This window comes from Aedes aegypti, chromosome 3 (assembly GCF_002204515.2).
Source record: "Aedes aegypti strain LVP_AGWG chromosome 3, AaegL5.0 Primary Assembly, whole genome shotgun sequence".
Classification (NCBI taxonomy): Eukaryota; Metazoa; Arthropoda; class Insecta; order Diptera; family Culicidae; genus Aedes; species Aedes aegypti.
The window spans coordinates 45,249,308-45,268,751 of record NC_035109.1 but is presented as its reverse complement, the minus strand read 5'-3'; the positions used below and the strand labels follow the sequence as shown (position 1 = coordinate 45,268,751).

The following is a 19,444-nucleotide window of genomic DNA, read 5'->3' as shown; positions in this document are numbered from 1 at the left end:
GTAGGGCTATGAATGATTGAGTGTATTTTTCATGTATAAAAAATACGTTGAAAATTAAGCGATTTCAGCACTTTGTTTATTCCTCTCGCAAACCAGAATCAATTGATTTTTCAATCAGTTTTGATTACAGAACATTAGTACATATTAGGGTGCCAATGAAAATCGATTTTTCGAATTTCAAAAAAAGGTAGGGCTCAAAAGTTTTGTCTCCTCGAAAAAAGTCCCTTCATTAAGTGGACCTCCAAAGCGGTCAAAGTTTGGCTTTTTTGACCCATGAAAAATCTCCCAAGGGGGGGGGGGGGGGGGGGTTTACATGAAATTTCCGAAATCGAAATTTTTTTTTTTATGCCAGATGTCTTAGAAATGCATGAAACGTCGAGATCTAGTGTTATTTGGAAATTTTTTTTTTGAAAAAATCGACCTTTTGGGACTTGGGAGAATTCAATTGCTGAGAAATTCAAGGCAATAGTATTGAAACATATCCTATATGATTGTTGGCCACTGAAAGCATATGATATGTGATATTTCATTAGGGTGGTTCATTTACTTTCCATTAGGGTGGTCCTTTTTGTTAAAAAATAAAAAAAAATAAAAAATATAATTTTAATTGAATATTGAAGACAATTGTATTGGAACATCTCTCACATTATCGTAAGCCATTTTCTACATTGAATATGTGGTATTTTATTAGGGTGGTTCACTTATTTTCCATTCGGGTGGGCTTTTCTGTCGAAAAATCATAATTTGAATGGGATATTAAAAACAATAGTATTTTATCACCTCTTTCATCATCGTAGGGCATTTCCTTCATTAGATTCGTGATATTTTTGTTTAGAGAGGCTTTAAATTCCTCTGAATTCATGCGCCTCTAGTTCCATTTGATATGCGACATCATCGTAGGATACTGTTAACATATTTCATTAGGGAGTTTCTCTTATTTTCCATTAGGGTGCATCATTTTTCGTATAGTTTGAAACCATGATTTCTCGAAAAAGTCTCGTCCACTTTCCTTAATTATGGTATCATTGTAAAAATTTCAACCTTAATATCTACAGACCGAAAGATTATGGTGGGACTACTACATAATATTTGCGTAATGTTCGACGAAAAATGTAAAGGTAACTTAGTTAACAACAAAAGAGTTTTCTAGAAAGCCTCTCATTGTTAGAAAGGTCTTTTGAAAAGTTTTGCGTGATTTTCATTCGGAATGCAACACTTCACTAAGCTGAACCAGTTTGGAGTCCTCGTCTCATACAAAATCCGCTTGCTACTTCGTGATTTCAGATGCACTCATCTCAGAGATCAAGCATTGAGCCTCGTGACCTTTCCAATTTAGTTTTGCGAATTCCAAAGGAAATTCTACAGAAAATTCTGAAGGAAATTCTAGAGGAAATACTGAAGGAAATTCCAAAGGAAATTCCAACGGAAATTCCAGAGGGAATTACGAAGGAAATTCCAGTGGAAATTCCGAAGGAAATTCCAGTGGAAATTCCGAAAGAAATTCCAGAGAAAGTTCCGAAGGAAATTCCAGACGAAATTTCTCAGAAAATTCCAAAGGAAATTTCGCAGGAAATTCTAGAGGAAATTCCGAAGGAAATTCCAGAGGAAACGAAAATTATAGAGGTACTTCCGAAGAAAATTCCGAAATAATTTCAAAGCTTCAAAAGAAATTCCAAATCAAATTCCGAATCAAATTTAGCATGAAACTCCAAAAGGAATTCCGAAGAAAACTCTAGAAGAAATTCCGAAGCAAATTGCAAAGTAAATTTCGACGAAAATAACGTAGAAAATTCCAAATCAAATCCCGAAGGTAGCTCCAAATGAAATTCCAAAGCAAATCCCGAAAGAAATTCCAAAGCAAATTCAAAAGGAAATTCCAGAAAAATAAATCCGAATGGATTTTTGAAGGATGTTCCGAAGCAAATTCCAAAGAAAACTCGGACGAAAATTGCGCAGAAAATTCCAAATGAAATTCCGAAGCCAGCTCTAAAAGAAATTGCAAAGGAAATTCCATAAGAAATTTCAAAGGAACTTCCGAAACGAATTCCAAAGGAAATTCCGAAGGCAATTCCAGAAGAAATTCCAAAGGAAACGCCGAAGAAAATTTTGAAGAACTGAAGAAGGAAATTCCGAAAGTAATTCCAAAGAAATCCAAAATAACTTCCTGAAGCAACTTACTGAAAAAAATTCATGAAGAAATTCCAAAGGAAATTCTGAAGTAAATGAGATATGAAGTTCCGAAGAATACAAAGAAATTTTAAAGGATACTCCTAAGAAAATTCCGAAAAAACAATACGAAGGAAATTCCAAAGTAAATTTCGCGAAAATTCAACGGAAAACAGTCCAAAGGAAAAAATTCCAATCAATACTTCTAAATAAAATTTCGAATTCTCCATAGGAAATTCCAAAGGTTATTCCAAAGGAAATTCCGAGGAAACTCTATAACAAATTTGGAAGTAAACTTCAAACGAAATTCCGAAAGAAATTTCAAAGAGAATTTTGAAGGAACTAATAAAGGAATTCCTAAGAAAATTCTGAAGAAAATTTGATAAGTAGCCCCAAAGAAAACTGCAAAGGAATTTTAAAGGATACTCCTAAGGGAATTTCGACGGAAATTCCAAAGTTAATTCCGAAGGAAACTAAAAAAAATCCAACGGAATTTCCGAAGCAAATTTCAGAAGAAATTCTGACGAAAATTGCGTAGAAAACTCCAAAGGAAATTCCGAAAAAAACCCAAGGGAATTCCGAAGAAAAATCCGTGGAAAATTTCAAAGGAATTTCCGAAAACTCCATAGGAAATTCCATAAAAAAAATTCAAAGCAAATTCCGAATGAAATTCATAAAGGAATTTCTAAGGAAATTTCGAAGAAAAGATCACAGCTCCAAAAGAAATTCCAAAGGAAACTTCGATGGAATCTTTCGAAAATACAAGGGAAATCCCGAAAAAAAAATTAAAAAAAAATGAATAAAATTGCAAAAGAAATTCTGAAGCACATTCCAAAGGACATTCCGACGACAATTCTGAAAAATATCCAAAGCATATTCAAAAGGGAATTTCTAAGGAAATTCCAAAGAAAATTCCAAAGCAAATTGCAATGAAAAAAGGAAGTTAAAAGGAAATTTCGTAGAAAATTTCTAAGGAATTTTCTATGGAATATCCAGGGCCGGATTTACAAATGTGGGGGCCCGGGGGTCATTATCTTGTGGGGGCCTTCTCCCAGAAAAAAAAAACATTTCGATACTTTAGCATAGACTAGATATTTGTAATGTTTTATAGGGTTTTCATGACCAGATTCAAACTATTTTATGACGTTAAAATTACTTGTAATCCCCTATAAGCGTAAATCAATTTGAAATTTAAATTAACGTAGGTAATGCTTTTTTATATACTTAATACATCTTAGTAGATTTTATATGTTAACAGCTTAAATTCAATGTTTTTTGAGGCTTATTCGTCAAGAACAAAATTCATTTGATAATTCTTTTCTTATAGGTACCTAAATTCAAATTGTGCTTATTTTCTTCATGTTTAATACTCAAAATGTTGAACAAACAGATTTATTCAACAGTTTTGAGTTGAACTGTTATTCAACTGGTAATGTTTGTTGGGTAGGTCTCTATTTTAATGAAAGTCTCTGAATAGTCTCTATTTCAATGAAAATCTCTGAATGTCTCTATTTTTAATGTAAGATCTCTAAGCAATCTATTTTAATCAAAATGCTCTCTTTCAAGTATTTTTTTCCTCATTAAGATTGCAGTGAGTCCTGATGCAAAATTCTACGGGCTCCAGAGAAAAAAAAACAAATACTTAAATGGAGCTTTTCAGCAGGTTCTTCAAGAATTTCCTCTCACATGTCTCATGAAAAAAAAACTTCAAGAAATCTTCTAGTGATTGTTCCAGAGATTCATCTGAAATACTTTTAGGGATTCATACTGGGATCCCTCTGGATTTTTTTCTCTACAGATTCCTCTAACAATCCTCCTACAAATTCTTCCAGCAATTTTGCAAAGGATGCTTAGAGGACTTTCTCCAAGAAATCCACCTCCAGTAATTTCAGCTCTAGGATTACCCCGAGTTTTTTTTTTCTAAAAACTAAAGAGTTCCTCCAGATTTTTTTTTCAGTAATCCTTCAACCGAATGTACAGTTGTTACTAAGGAAATCGATGGCAGAATCACCTGATTCAATCATGGAGGACTCAGGCTTTCCTTGAAAAATATCTGAAACAATTCCTGGGTAATTTCTATAGCTTCTTCTTTTCTGGCGTTACGTCCCCACTGGGACAGAGCCTGGCTTCTCAGCTTAGTGTTCTTATGAGCACTTCCACAGTTATTAACTGAGAGCTTACTATGCCAATGACCATTTTTGCATGCGTATATCGTGTGGCAGGAACGAAGATACTCTATGCCCTGGGAAGTCGAGAAAATTTCCAACCCGAAAAGATCCTCGACTGGTGGGATTCGAACCCACGACCCTCAGCTTGATCTTGCTGAATAGCTGCGCGTTTACCGCTACGGCTATTTGGGCTATTATTCTATAGCTATTCTTGTTAAAATCCAGATAGAATATATGAGATATCCGAAACAAAATTCTTGGAAAAATTCCTTAGAAAAACTATGCGAGGAATTCCACAGAAACTAATAATTTTATCTTCGGAATTATCTCTGAATCTTTGGAAAAATACTTTTTATTCCTGTCTGTTCTCTTTTTGGCCCATTTTTTATGCTAGAGTTCTCTAAAGTTCCTATATTCAAAGCACTTAAACGCTATCATGTCTGCAATTTTATCGACAAAGAAATTTTCAAAATAAATAATTAAATAATTAAGTCCTATTACTTGATATGCAGATTTATAAATTGCATTCGAACCTAGTCATAAACTTCGTTGAGAAAGCTTTTGTTGAAAATGTAGTACTTATTAGAGTTTATTTCCAAAAAAAAATCGCCAATTTTCCCGGATTTATTAAAAAAAATTGAATCTTTCAAATCCGAAAAGTATGTACTATTGCAATGGTTCTTTTCGTGTAAACATTTTTGTCGAGATTTGTGGGGCCCCCAAAATGTGGGGGCCCGGGGGCCATGGCCCCCTCGGCCCCCCCGTAAATGCGGCCCTGGGAATATCCAAAGCAAATTTGTAAGGAAATTCTCAAGAAAACTCTGTGGAAATTCCAAAGAAAATTGTAAAGGAAATTTCTAAGAATATTCCGCAGGAAATTTCAAAGGTCCAAAAGAAATCCCAAATGAAATTCCGAAGAAAGCTCCAAAGAAAATTTCGAAGGAATTTCCAAAGTAAATTCCAATGCTTCGAAAGAAATTCCAAATAATATTTCGAATACAATTCTGAAGGAAGCTCCAAAGATAATAACACAGGAAATTCCGAAACAAACTCTAGAAGACATTCGGAAGGAAACTCCAAAGCAAATTTCGAAGGAAACTCAAAAAGAAACTCCGAAGTAAATTTCGAAGAAAATTCCAATGAAAAAATCAGAATGAAATTACGGAGGACACTTCATAGGAAATTTCGAAGGAAATACCATAGAAAATTCAAAAGGGCACTTCTAAAGATACCGAAGAAAATTCCACAGGATATTCCGAAGCAAATTCAGGATAAATTTCCGATTTTGATAAAAATTCCGTAGAAAAAAAAAGGAAATTTCGTAGAAAAGTCAAATAAAAATTTTTAAAAGGAATTTCGAAGGAAATTCCGATTAAAATTCAAAAGGAAACTCCAAAGAAAATTCCGTTGAAAACTCCAACGAAAAAATTCATATGAAATTCCGACGAAATTTCTTGAAGGAACTTTGTTACATCTTTGAAGAATAAACGAGAACTGATTGTCAAAACTTGAATTACCTACGTTGTCACAACCGAATCGCGTGTACTATAGCAAGCAGAAGGCAACGTACTTTTGTTTCGGGAATGAAGGAGCCCAAGGCTGAGAATCTCTTTTGAAAATATAAACTAAACACTTTTGTTGCCCTTCATCGTCGCCCATCAAGCTATTGTCATAATTTGTATACGTCAAAAATTATTTCATTCCTTTTTTATCTGTATTTTGATTATGGCAGTTAGAGTTGTGCTTCACTGAATTCACTGATGATTGGAACGTTTTATTTTAACTATTCAAAAGAAACCCTTAATGAAAATAGCTTAACGAAGAGTTGCATGCCAATGAAGAATCATGATTCAAAACTATACAAACAAAGTTGATTTGTTAGATCTATTGAGAATATTTTACAAATTAAATGATCACCCTTATGCACTGAGGACAATAGCCCCAATGAAATATCACATACTATACATTAACAGTGGCCTACGATGACATAGGAGATGTTTAATTACTCTTGTATTTACTATTCCATTCAAATACTCAATTTTTTTTAAAGAATCACCGTAATTGAATATAAGTGAGCCTTCCCAATGAAATATCACGAATCTAATGAAGGAAATGGCCTACGATGATGAAAGAGGTGATAAAATACTATTGTTTTTAATATCCCATTCAAATTATGATTTTTCGACAGAAAGGCCCACCGTAATGGAAAGTAAATGAACCACCCTAATGAAATATCACATATCATATGCTTTCAGTGGCCAACAATCATATAGGATATGTTTCAATACTATTGCCTTGAATTTCTCAGCAATTGAATTCAAATCGTTCATTTCAAATTCAATTCTCTCCCCCAACTCAAAAATTTACTAAGTCCCAAAAGGTCGATTTTTTCAAAAAAAAATTTTTCCCAATAACACCAGATCTCGACGTTTCATGCATTTCTAAGACATCTGGCATCAAAAAAAAAATTTCGATTTCGGAAATTTCATGTACCCCCCCTTTGGATATTTTTCATGGGTCAAAAAAGCCAAACTTTGACCGCTTTGGGGGTCCACTTAATGAAGTCCGATTGAGCTCAAATTTTGCATGGGGACTTTTTTCAAGGAGACAAAACTTTTGAGCCCTACCTTTTTTGAAATTCGATGGCAAAATTTTTCCCATACATTCCATTGGCACCCTAGTACATATGTATATCTATCACTTCAGATACATTTTAGAGTGTTATTTGACATCTAGGATTCAGTATTGATGTGAGTAATAAGGATAGAAATATATTCTCTTCGTAACTACATTACTTTATTTGAAGTACGATTTCGAATATGTTCTTAATCACATTTAATCAAACTTCTGCCACCAAATGATCATGTTTGAGTAGAAAAATGATCCTGTGAAGGTTCTAGCTGCAAATATTTGCAAATAAGTTAGCAGCGTACCTTCAAAGTTGTTAGTTTTTATCAATAAAGGCAATGGTAAAAATATTCATAGCATTCATCACATACCAGTATACTTGTAGATAACTGGAATAAATATACAAAATAATGAAATTTTCACTCCTTATACTTCAATTTCTGATAATATTTGCCCTCGGATATTGAGTAAAATGATTTATGACCGCTTCATAGAACAAATGGAACCACTGTGCGCTGCCTTTATCACTATACTAGATTATTTAAGGGCCCCTACATATTACCAACTCAGGGCCCCTCCAAACCTGATTTTCCTTACCCCGCTAAATTTTAATTTGTGAAATATTCAATTTCTAATGCTATGAAATATTTTCACCATGATCTCGGGGCCCCTAAGAATCCGGGGCCCGGTGCGGACCGCACCCCTCTAGCTACGCTACTGCCTACTACAGGCATGGTAAAATCAAGCGCATTTCTGGTCTGCTGAAAATTGCCGGTGCGAGCGCTTAAGTTAACCCCCTAAAATTGAAGTTTTACCGCATTTTTTTTTGCGTGTATAAAAAATATTCATGAACGCAACATGGCCGGTTACCCTATCTGCGTATGCCATTTGGAAGACCATGCGCCTCCATTACAAATGCCCATTGTAAACGTACAGTTGACCTACATCACAATAATCGATTCTACAGCTAAATACTCACATCTCATCGCTTTTGAGCAGCCCCATCAATTCGTCGACGAGCGCCTCTTTCGATTGCACCTCCAGTCGTTTGTCAACGATGTCACCGAACTGCTTCCGCCCGTGTTTCACCTTCTCCAGCGGCACCTCCAGGGGACTGTTTCCAAAACCTAGTGGCCCATCCAGTTCGCAATGGTCTATCTTGCAGGGACTATTGCTGGTATGCAGAACTGACACACCTCCACCAATGCTGCCACCGTTGGTATCCATTTGAACCGACACCAAGTTAAATGGGCCATAATTATCAATGGCCAGCAACTGTTTGGAATACTCTTCGTTGGACAGTGGCCCCACCAGGTAGTTGGCCACTATTGGACCCCGTCCCGAAGTTATGTTCGCCTTACTCTCACCGGTCACATTGAGCAGTGCGCCTATTTTCACAATGCCATCCCGTCCTCCAATGGCCAGCCAGGTTCCGCCCTCTCGCCCCGGTTCCATGTCACGTCCGCCAATCACGAACGGGCTCTCGTCCCAGGGAGCTGCTTCCTTGGCCGGCCTCGTGTAGTACTCATCCCGATTGGAAGCGAGCACCAGCCGGTACTGGCCCGGAATCGGTTCCCCGTTGTTGTTCACGTAGATGAATAAAATGCACATAGCTGGCACAATTCCGTGACGAACTGTTTCGAAAATATCGATTCAACCAAAAACTGAAAGTATAGAAAAAGAAACGAAAATAAGTCGCAGCGTAAATGAGGCGTAATCGAACTTCAGTTTCGGTTTGATAGGAGGCGTGGTGATTAAATTTGTCACGGTGACCCACTAGACTGTTATTACTAAAAAATACTGTCAATCAGAACTAAGTACCTCTGAAGGAATCTTGAGAAATCTTGACAAAACTAAGAAAATTAAATTCAAACTAATCCTGTTATTTCTGTTTATTTAACATGCGAGCTGTTAAGAAAAAAACCTAATTCACAGATATATTTTTGTCACTCTGTCGTACGCGACCTTGAAATCAATGAACAGATGGCGATGAATTTTACCAAAATGAAGTACATGGTTGCAGGTATAAAGAGAGTAATTTTAACATGGATCATTTTGAAATTTCTTAGTAAAAAACTTCAAACTAAGATTACTTGAGGTTTCTCCTTACGATTTTTTTTTAATTGACACCGAATAACTTCATGAATCAATCTTTCTTACTGAGTTTGATGAACTTTTTTATTTTTAATTATAATAACGATCTAGCGGGCACTTTGTTTTTCGGATCGTGACTCACTTTCTCACCAACACGCTGCACTTTGGCTGGAAAGGTCGGTTCCAAAGGTTACACACGCAACGCAACGCAAATGCTACCGACACCCGAACTGGAAGACTACCGATCACTATCTAACGCTGCACAGCTGATTTCGAGGGCGAAGAAGGTCTGCAACGCGTCGTCTACCTCCGCAGGGTTGGTAGCTGGTCTCTTTTTGGAGGCTTGGTCGGAAGGTCTCTAAAATCTATCTATTTTTATCAAAATGGTTTCTTAAAGTCACCTTTCCTTATTCAGCTCCTTGGCGTAAAATTTTATTATTTCTAAAGAATCCAGAAATTCTTTCCGGATCATTGTTGAAGTTCTTCAAGGATTACTTCAGCACTTGAACAAGTTGTATCAGATTTTACTTTCACTCCTTTAACTCCTTCAAAATTTTTTTACATAATTTCAGAAAAAAAAACTGGCATTTTCCACATCCTTGGAAGAATGCCAGGAAAAAATCTTTGCAGACTTCCTTGCGAAATTTAAAAAAGAATTTCTTAAGGAATGTTAGGATAAATCTCTGGAGTTATTCCTGAAGGTATTGTTAGAGAAATTTCTGGGTGAAATGTTGAACAATTATTATGCAAATGCCAAGAAATATTTGGAGAAAATACTGGTAGAAGTCTTGATGATACTCTAAACAATCATCTTGAAGGAAGGCTTTGAGAGAAAGACGAAACAATTATTGTATGAACTCTTAGAAAAGCTCGGGAAAAATCTGGAGAAAATTCTTGAAGGAATCTCTGAGCCTATTTCTATGATTATCTTTGAAAAAATTGTAGGTTGAATGAATAAAAGTATCTAAAACAAAATTCATGTGGGAATACCTGTGAAGAAACCTTTAAAGATATTCAAAAGAATTTTTGTAAAAATACTTGAATTAATTTCTGATGAAATTCCTGGAGAAAATTCAGGAATTTCGGAAAAACACTATAACTTTATTGGCTTATGCAATCAAGTCACTAATGTTCCTAATTTTCAAGACACTCAGTCGCTACCAGCCCTCCTCTAGGATTATACCTGGTTTTTATGTTCGTTGAATGTTGATGGTGGCTTTTCGTGTTTGGTCCACGCTTCGCGGTTCAGAAGCCACGAGCACTCGCCCACGACTACTGCGCGCCCTAATGAGCTTGTTTGCAGTATTAGCTAGCTAGGCGAGTGTTGTGGTTTCAAGCGCAGAAACGCGCATCACGCTGCCGCTCTTGGCACACTGATAAAGCGTGTTAATGACATAGAAAAACAGATAAAAGCTGATATATTTATGCGCTGGATTTGTGCCGATGTGGCTTACATCGGTTACCTGAAGTCGGTGGTAGTTGATGAAGAAGACGGTGGTATTAGATTGTAAGTAGGGTGGTGATACACACCTAATATAAAACATTTTGAAAACAAGATACAAGGGCCGGCCATATACCAAGAGGAAATAAAAACTACGATTCTGAACCCCCCTCCCCGTGGACAAGTAGGAACATTAAATCATCCCCCTCCACGTGTGCATGTAAACTTTTCAAGTAAAGTTAACTCTCCATAACTCGATATCGGAGGATCCATCGAGTAAGAAAGGAATCGAGTTACAAAAAAACAAAACCAGTGCAAATGTGATTCATTTCACCATCGAGGAAGTCAAGAAAACCAATTTTTATTATGGCTCTTTAACTCAATATCGTGATACGAAATATCGAGTAAAGGAAAGTTGACTGTATCTAGTCAATTTATAGATTTTTTTCCAAACTTCAAATTAGGGTTGGACATTCCGCAGAACGGACGCCTTATGGTTTTTGAACGACCTTTGAGCAACTTTTTTGTATGGAGATGTTTTATGCTAAATATCCATTGTACCTAGCATACCCCATGTACATAAAGATATGTATAAATTTTGAATTTATTTATCGGCATATCGGTCTATTTTGCTCGAAGTAAGAGGGAGCATGGAGAAGAAAGCAATGAATACTAGATGGATAGGTACCGTAAGGGAACGGCGAGAGAAATTGGATTAGATGTTGAAGAGGGCATACCATATGAAACAGTATTACTTGAAACCTGAGAGAGAGGAGACAGCTGGCTTAGATTGCGAGCTCCCAAAAGTCAAAGGAAACCTGTCATCAACTGTCACTGGAAAACCCGCACATTCGAAGGGCAGAGCGTGAAAAACCGTCAAAATTTGGCCAAACTAAAGCTGGATGAGATTGAAAATTCAGTTGTTTTCCTGTGCTCTCGCATACAAAATCGATGATTATTCAATCATTGTCAATTGGACTCAAATTGCTATTAATATTTATGAATTTTGTTAACAAATGGGATGTGAAAATAGTTTTGACCTAGCTTGTGCTCTCTGAACCATTGTGCACAACCCAAACATGAGAAGAAGAAATCAAAGAAGCCAAGAAAACAAGCCAGTTGTCAGTGAGCTGTCTCCTCTCTCTTAGCTTGAAACGTCACTTCCTTGTGGCTAACGTCCCCTATGGGAACGGCTTGGGTGTGTTTTGAGAATGACACTCCCAAGACAGCCATCCATGATTGTGTAATGATTCCCCAATAATATAAGCCATCGATCGATAGAACCTGCTTGATCGCCAAACAGTATTAGGGCGCTTGAAACCTCCTTCCTTTTGTCTGTCTTGGTAGTGTCATTCTCAAAACACACCCAAGCCGTTCCCATAGGGGACGTTAGCCACAAGGAAGTGACGTTTCAAGTAATACTGTTTCATATGATATGCCCTCTTCAACATCTAATCCAATTTCTCTCGCCGTTCCCTTACGGTACCTATCCATCTAGTATTCACACGCTAAGCCTGCTCAACGCAGCGCATGTGTAAAAACTACACAGAATGAAGCAACCAATGCAGGACTCTCTGGCTGAGTGAAAATTCTGTGTAAGTCGCACTCATGCTGTGTGTAGCCGATGTGTTGGCCTTCGGCTGTGCGGGGATCGATGGAAATGGAACTGTCATTCTCTCCCGCGCGGCAGCAAACAGTTGGCCGTTGGTAAGATGGGAAGTTTTCTGTGATTTTTTCAGGCGAAAAGCCAGAAGATGGTCGCAAATGTGGAAGTTTTTTCCCCATTTGCTTCCGCTTCGGCTATTCGAATGAAAAATCTCTGAAAACTTGAAAATTTGAATGTTTTTTTATGTTTTCAGAAGCAAAACAAAAATGGAAGCGAATTCCGCATTCCAAGCCTTCCTCCTCTGTGCGCATTTCACTCATTCGGTTTGTTTACCACCGTTTGCACAAATCTGTGTACAGCCCCCTTTGCACAGAATCTGTGCTGCATGAAGAGAGGCTGATTTTGTGTACTCGGCACTCATTTCTGAGCGTGACAAGTTTAGCGTGTTTCGGTGAAATGAAATGAGTGAGTGAGTGAGTGCGAATCATTTCACCGAAACTTGAATTGCGGCCCACCGAGATCGAAACTGTCGGATCCCATGTGCAACACTCAAGCCCAACCACCTCCCCCTCCATCACAGGAATACAACGCACAGTTATAACAGTTCATGGCTTCACAATTCGAATTTCGAGGAAATGAGTCTGGTCAACACTGGGTATGCCCTCCTCAACATCTAATCCAATTTCTCTCGCCGTTCCCTTACGGTAGGGGAATTCGGGGTGAAACCGACACCCTAAGCTTCTTGATAAAACTAATGTACTTTCGCTAGTTAAACGAACCTGAAATTGTTGTAGAAACACATATTGGTTATAAATCTATCAATTCTTGCGATCGCTGGATGATATATTAAAGTTATATAGTGATTTAAATCAAATTGATATTACATCATTTTTAGGTGAGACAATTGAGAGTGCGGGTAAGATCGACACCCTGTTGGGGTAAAACCGACACATCCTCTTTGAGTAGAGTTTATACGTTGTGAACATCACCATCACATTGCATATTTAAAAGAATGCTTTAAAAATGACTTTCGACATTTATGACCCCTTCCTCCAAAGGGTTATTCACATATTACGTAAATTATTGAGGAGAAAAGATCCACTAAATATATGTGAAAATTTCAAATGTGCCATGCTAAGATTACAAAGTTGGGGTGAATACACATGGATATTATTAATTTGTGTTCATGGAATGCTTACGAAGATAAAGTTGTAGCGAATGGTTGGTTGTGAAAATAAATACTGTTTTATTTTAACAAAACAGAAAAGTGTAATTATTTTTAGATAATAAAAACTGTCGAACCTCATTGTTTTTAAATAAACAATAAGATTAATTTATGTGAAAATATTTCAAATTCTTTTAATTCTGCAATTTTAAATGAGAAAAATTTCTTCAAGCTTCATCAAATACCGTTTTGATTCATATTACGGACACTTAAGGCCTCAGTGAAGTATAACCCAAAATAAATCATTCTGTATGATTTTATAGCGTTATGGAGCGTCAGAAGCCCTTAACTTTCGGATGGTGGGTAAAGAATACGCGTCCGCAACTTGAATAATTTTAAATAAATCAAAACGTGTGGCCTTTTTATGATTCTTATTCCGGACGCTCCCTCACTTTTGCCTCATATTCCGGACGCTTTGATTCGAATTACGGACAGCTCATGATAATCATTAATGGAACAGTCAAATCATCAATTGAAATCGTTCAACCACTTAAGAGACGTCTAAGGTAGTTGGGCATTATAAATTTGCAATGATATTCATGGAAAAAACCTAATAAAACGAGCCTCGAAAATGAGAACTTTTGGACGGCGAAAATTGAAACATTTCGTGTGAAATGTTTCCCATACAAACGAGAGTGTCCGGAATTTGAAGCTGTCCGTAATATGAATCAAAACGGTAAGTTGAAACGTGATAACATAGAATTATTTTTATTAATACTTAATGATAGCTTGTGGCCAGTCATATAGTGTCATATTTTACATGTTAACAAGTTCGCCATCTGTGAACTTCACCGGAATTCGAAAATAAAGACTCACATAAACTACATAGATAGTCTTCCGATTACAAAGACTCCCTGGAGTTAGATTATGAAGCAAAGAAAGGTGTCGATTTTACCCCAAATGAAAGTGTCGATCTTACCCCGAATTGACATTTATTTTTCAATAGCGTTTGCAGCTGTCGAAAACCCAAAAAATATTTTTCCTTCATGTTGTATCAACGTAATAATAGTAAATGATGATGTAGATGCAGAACAAATAATGACAATTTAAAAATTTCACATGCGAAATAGTTAAAGAATAACAACGAAATATTGCAACTGCTGTTGTTTCTATGTTATCCAATATGATTTTGTTGTTTATTTTGACAGTTTATTGGTAGCGTCAGTTGTAATGTCATTCGAAACACAACATTTCACTAGTTAACATAGAGCGTAGTGGAAACTGCATGAAAATCTGCTCAAAACATGAAACATCAAAGGGTGTCGAGCTTACCCACAGTGTCGGTTTTACCCTGATTTCCCCTACCTATCCATCTAGTATTCATTGCTTTCTTCTCCATGCTCCCTCTTACTTCGAGCAAAATAGACCGATATGCCGATAAATAAATTCAAAATAAAATTATCACGGTCGATACCTTTGTATGTAAAGATATAAAAATATACCCAACGCTCGTATATGAAACGGCGGTATGCGGAAAGATTACTAAGCCAGCGAAAGTAAAAAAAAAAAAGAAACTTAGAAGGACGACTGGATGCCGGACAGCCTCTTTCCCGGGCCCTAGACATTTTCCAGAAATAAAGAGTATATTTTAATTTGAACACCATAACACAATAGGGTCTGGGCAATTTGGCATAAAGCCATTTGGCATAGGTCATTTGGCATAACGCCATTTGGCATAAAGGACATTTGGCATAACGGTCATTTGGCATAATTTTGAACAATGTGAAAATAAAGGGTCATTTGGCATAACTGACATTTGGCATAATATCAAGCCATGTGTAAATTAAGAATCAATTGGCATAATATCAAACCATATGTGAAGTAAAGGTCATTTGGCTTATCGGAAATTTGGCATAATATCAAACCATATTAAGTAAGGGTTATTTGGTATAATAATGCAGATACTTTTTTCACATAGCACTTTTGTAATATTACTCAAAAGAATAAGTCATTTTAACATGAAGGGCAAATTCCTACATAAAAAATAACGCGTCGAATCGCTATAGCAATAACTCTGGAAAGAAAACCTTATGTTTAAAAGAAGGGTAAATCTCTAGATAAATATCATGACTAAACAGGATAACAGAAAATGAACTAGGGTGTCAATCGGTGACGCAATATTTCTTAATTTGAAATTGAAAACAAGGTCATGACTTTGGAAAACAGAAGAAAAAAATGCAGCAACATTGCTGCTACAATTATCTTTTAAATAACATTTCGTGTTCTGACGAACCCGATCAACCAGTGCATAATGGTCCAGGAAGCTAATTTAGGCGGACATGCGATTTTTGTCTCAATTTATTGATTATAGAGCCATAGTTGCTTCTGATAATATGTTCAGAATTTTCGGTTCCGGGTCATTTGGCCGAACGTCATTTGGTCGAATGCCGTTCGGTCAAAATTCAAAACAAAAGTGAACTACTGTTAGCATGGATTTATAATGAATTTCAAAGAACTTATTCAGCTTATTCATGGAGAAGGTTACACCATCATTGATATACATACACATAATTAGCTTTTTAGTAGTAGTTCCCGAAACAGTTCGTGCTGAAAGAAGAACATCCTAAATGTAAGCAGTTATTCACTTCTCTGCTAGCGGTGATAGCTACCTGCAGATGTTTGTAGTTAGCTTTTGGCAGTAAAGCCTGATTTGCTGCTGAACAGGAATCGCTGAAGAAATTTCTCGCCGATTCCTTGCAGAAATTTCCTACAGCAACACCCGTTTGAACTGACATCTCTTTTCAACTGCGTACTGCGCTCAGAAAAAACGCATTCTTGATCGATTCCTTGCAGAAATTTACCATGCATCAAGATAGGCCGCGAAATTACTTGTCAGCAGCGCATCAGGCTTAACTAAAAAGGTTTAAGACTTATTCGTCCTTCTGCTGGATCGGGTTGCTTTGATCCCTCGGATCGTACTAAGTAATTTATGTCATAGTTCTAGTATTCCCCGAGTCGTTTATTGCTATACGCAAGCAACTGTGCAAAGTTCAGTTCACATGTTGCAATCTTAAACATGGAGGAGAATGACATCTCACCCAAGTTGAGGTAAAAAAAATGTTTTGAAAAAGACGTAAGAGAATCTGGGGTAATATGCACCCTTGAGGCAAAACAACCCCACGGTGCCTTTTATGATTATTTATAAAAAATTTGGAAAAGATTCGTCAAGAGCGGATAGGAGTGACCAACAACATGTGATTTTACAAATCCAGAAAACTTCCAGAAAAATGTTTAAATTTTTCTAAAATATTTATAGAATCCCCGAAAAGTTGTTTTACTCCTGGGGTGAATATTACCCCTGATACCCGTATTATAAGCTTTAATATGAATAACTATGAGAAATACTTCACTCTTGAAAGAACAGCCTATGATCAAAAGAAGGAAAAATCTCTTATGAAAATTTAGGCAAGTGTAATGCATATAATAGTTTTATCAGTACAACTACAAAGAACTTCCGATGATTTAAATAAGTTAAAATTCCCAATTGAAATATAAGCTGAACTATTTTCAATAGTAATGAAACCAGTATAACTTGGAAGAATAGCCTATGTGCAAAAAATGGAATATAATCTGATGAAATCAATAAACCTTATTACACCTGTGGTAATACAGAGGCGAATTAACCGTCACCTCAGAGTCTTGACGCGATGTGAGGAGTTCACAACTTCGTCCTGAATTAACGGGTCGATTTTATCATTCTCTTAGAGCTCTTCTAGAGTGACAAAAAATACGTCCCGTCACATCATAAAAAATCAACACATTAATAAGCTTATCAGTTATTGGGCCACACTTAGGAAACCTACACATCAAAAGAGTTGTGATTTGATTATTATGTTCATGATTCGGCCAAACGGCATTCGGACAAATGGCCGGACACCGAATTTTCAGTACTACAAAGTGTACGCATCAAAAATTGTTTACGATGATCACAAGAGTGAAGTATAGGCAAAGTGAGTTGGTATGTTCAGCAAAGTTGTAGCAAATGATCGGAGTTGCTCAATATCAGTCATAACAGCGTATGGCTGATTTACGTAAACTATTAATATCAGTTGCGAGCTATCAATATCACTTTGATTTGGCAACCAAATTATAATCACGAATGCTTGATTTTTAAATTGACATAAACGAACGATGTAACGACTAGGTACTGCTTTGATTAATGAGTTATGTACAAAAACTGTCTTTTCTATTCTTACTGTTATATGAACGATATGTAGAAGGATCACATTAATATCTGTCACTAGTTAAAAATTATGCCAAATGACCGTTATGCCAAATGTCCATTATGCCAAACGGCGTTATGTCAAATGACCTTATGCCAAATGGCTTTATGCCAAATGGCCCGCTCCCATACAATATCTATTGGACAGTTATCAGTTTGCATGACTGTCTTTACAGATTAGAAAATATCAAATATTTCCGCATTGGCCGGACACTTGCATTAACTTTTAAGCACGAATCCCATAGAAAATATTTGTTTTACGTGCCTGAAAGATTTTGGTTCAAATTTTCATTTGCTAGTTTACTTGAAGGTTTACTTGAATAAGTGGCCGAACATACAGGACACATGCCCCGTTGTATTTTTCTCACTTGTAGAACATCCAATTGGTCCAGTGTTCAGACAGACTTAATTTTTTTTTGTTCTAAATATACCTAGGGTGTCTACTACCTAGAAAACTTGGAAAACCTGGCATGTATTATAAGGGAATTTTTTTCAATCTGGGAAACACCTGGAATACTCAAGAAGTTTATGCTACGATTAGGGTAATTATTTTGAATCAGAAATACATGGAAGAATATGTCATTTTCAATATCAATCCAGTAACAAAAAATCGGCTGTCTCGCTATCAAAACGCTACTAGGAGAAAAGCAATAATTTTCGACCCACCAAAATTCTGTGCAAATTTTCGGATTTCCATACAAAATAGGCCAAATTTGTATGAATGGGTCGAAAATTAGTGCTCTTCCCCTAGCGAAGTTCAATCTTGTAATTGTTAATCATTTTTATTTATTCAGCATAAAACACATGTAGACAATGAAGCTGCTGTTCCAGTTCGATGTTATTCATGAGCACAAGAAACATGAACGAAAATTTAAATTTTTGTTTATTACATAAATGTATTTTCGAATATTCTTCAAAAATGATAAACTTTGTGAGAAACGAACAAAAATTACAACAGGTACGAACACTATTTCTCAGATAAGCTGGTGTCTTTTTAGAGTCTTGGTCACTATTTTAATGCAAGTCGCTAAAAAGTATCTTTTTTTGATGTAAGGTCTCTAAAGTCTCTAAAGTCAAGCCTCCATGAGTCGATATCTGAAGAGATCGTCGACTCATGTAAATATTTATAGAGTCATGAAACAGCAATGCTTTAGAAAGTTGTTTGAGGGGACCATCCTAGTAACTATAAAATTCTGGTTTTAGTATGGTTCTATGAGTCGATATTTATCTATAGATCAGACTCATGGATGTTTCACTGTATTTGGATCTCTAAAGTCACTTTTTGCCTTAATTTTCTTGCAATGAATCCTAGCACTAAAAGGCTCCAAAGAAGCGTTCAGAAACTATTACACGAGTGTTCCATAAGTTCCTAACAAAATTTTTCTCTGATCCCGAGGAACGCTGAAGGAATTTAAGTGATTTCTCAGAAATATCTACAGGAATTCCTTCAATGTTGCTTGGAGCAATTTCTTCAGAATTTGGTCCAGAAATCCAAGAGCACTCCTCCAGTACACACTTCTACAGATTACTCTGAAGAAAAAAACCTGTAATAATTCCTACGCCGATTTTTCCATTTTCTTCTAGCCATTTAAGTATATTTTTAAAGTATTATTTTTAAAATTTATCTACGATTACTCTCAGGAATTGCTCCAAAAATTTCTTCGAGCATCATTCGGTGAAATCTATTTTAAACTTTTCCAAGAATTCCTTTATAAATTTGACGTGGTATTCCTCATGAAATTTCTCCAGACATTTCTCTCGTTCATCTAAATATTGTTACTGTGGTTCAAACATTTCTCGAACAATTTTTCAAATAAAATTTCAATGGAACCTTCACAACTTCATTCGAAGTTCCACACCAATTAATACTACAGCAATTATTACAGTTATTTTC

The 19,444-nt window shown here is 36.2% G+C and overlaps 1 protein-coding gene across 4 annotated transcripts in view; it reads right to left on the bottom strand.

Moving 5' to 3' along the window:
- LOC5575629 (transport and Golgi organization protein 2) overlaps positions 1–19,444 on the bottom strand; it is a 208,179-nt gene that overhangs the window by 12,623 nt on the left and 176,112 nt on the right. For 2 of the 4 annotated variants that reach the window (XM_021851371.1, XM_001655720.2), the window contains exon 2: positions 7,942–8,626. In XM_021851371.1, the coding sequence (XP_021707063.1) occupies positions 7,942–8,573 (632 nt within the window). In that variant the 5' untranslated portion in view covers positions 8,574–8,626. Of the gene's footprint in view, positions 1–7,941; positions 8,627–9,198; positions 9,333–19,444 lie in introns of those variants that run through there. The other 2 variants (XM_001655722.2, XM_001655721.2) reach the window with 2 other exon arrangements.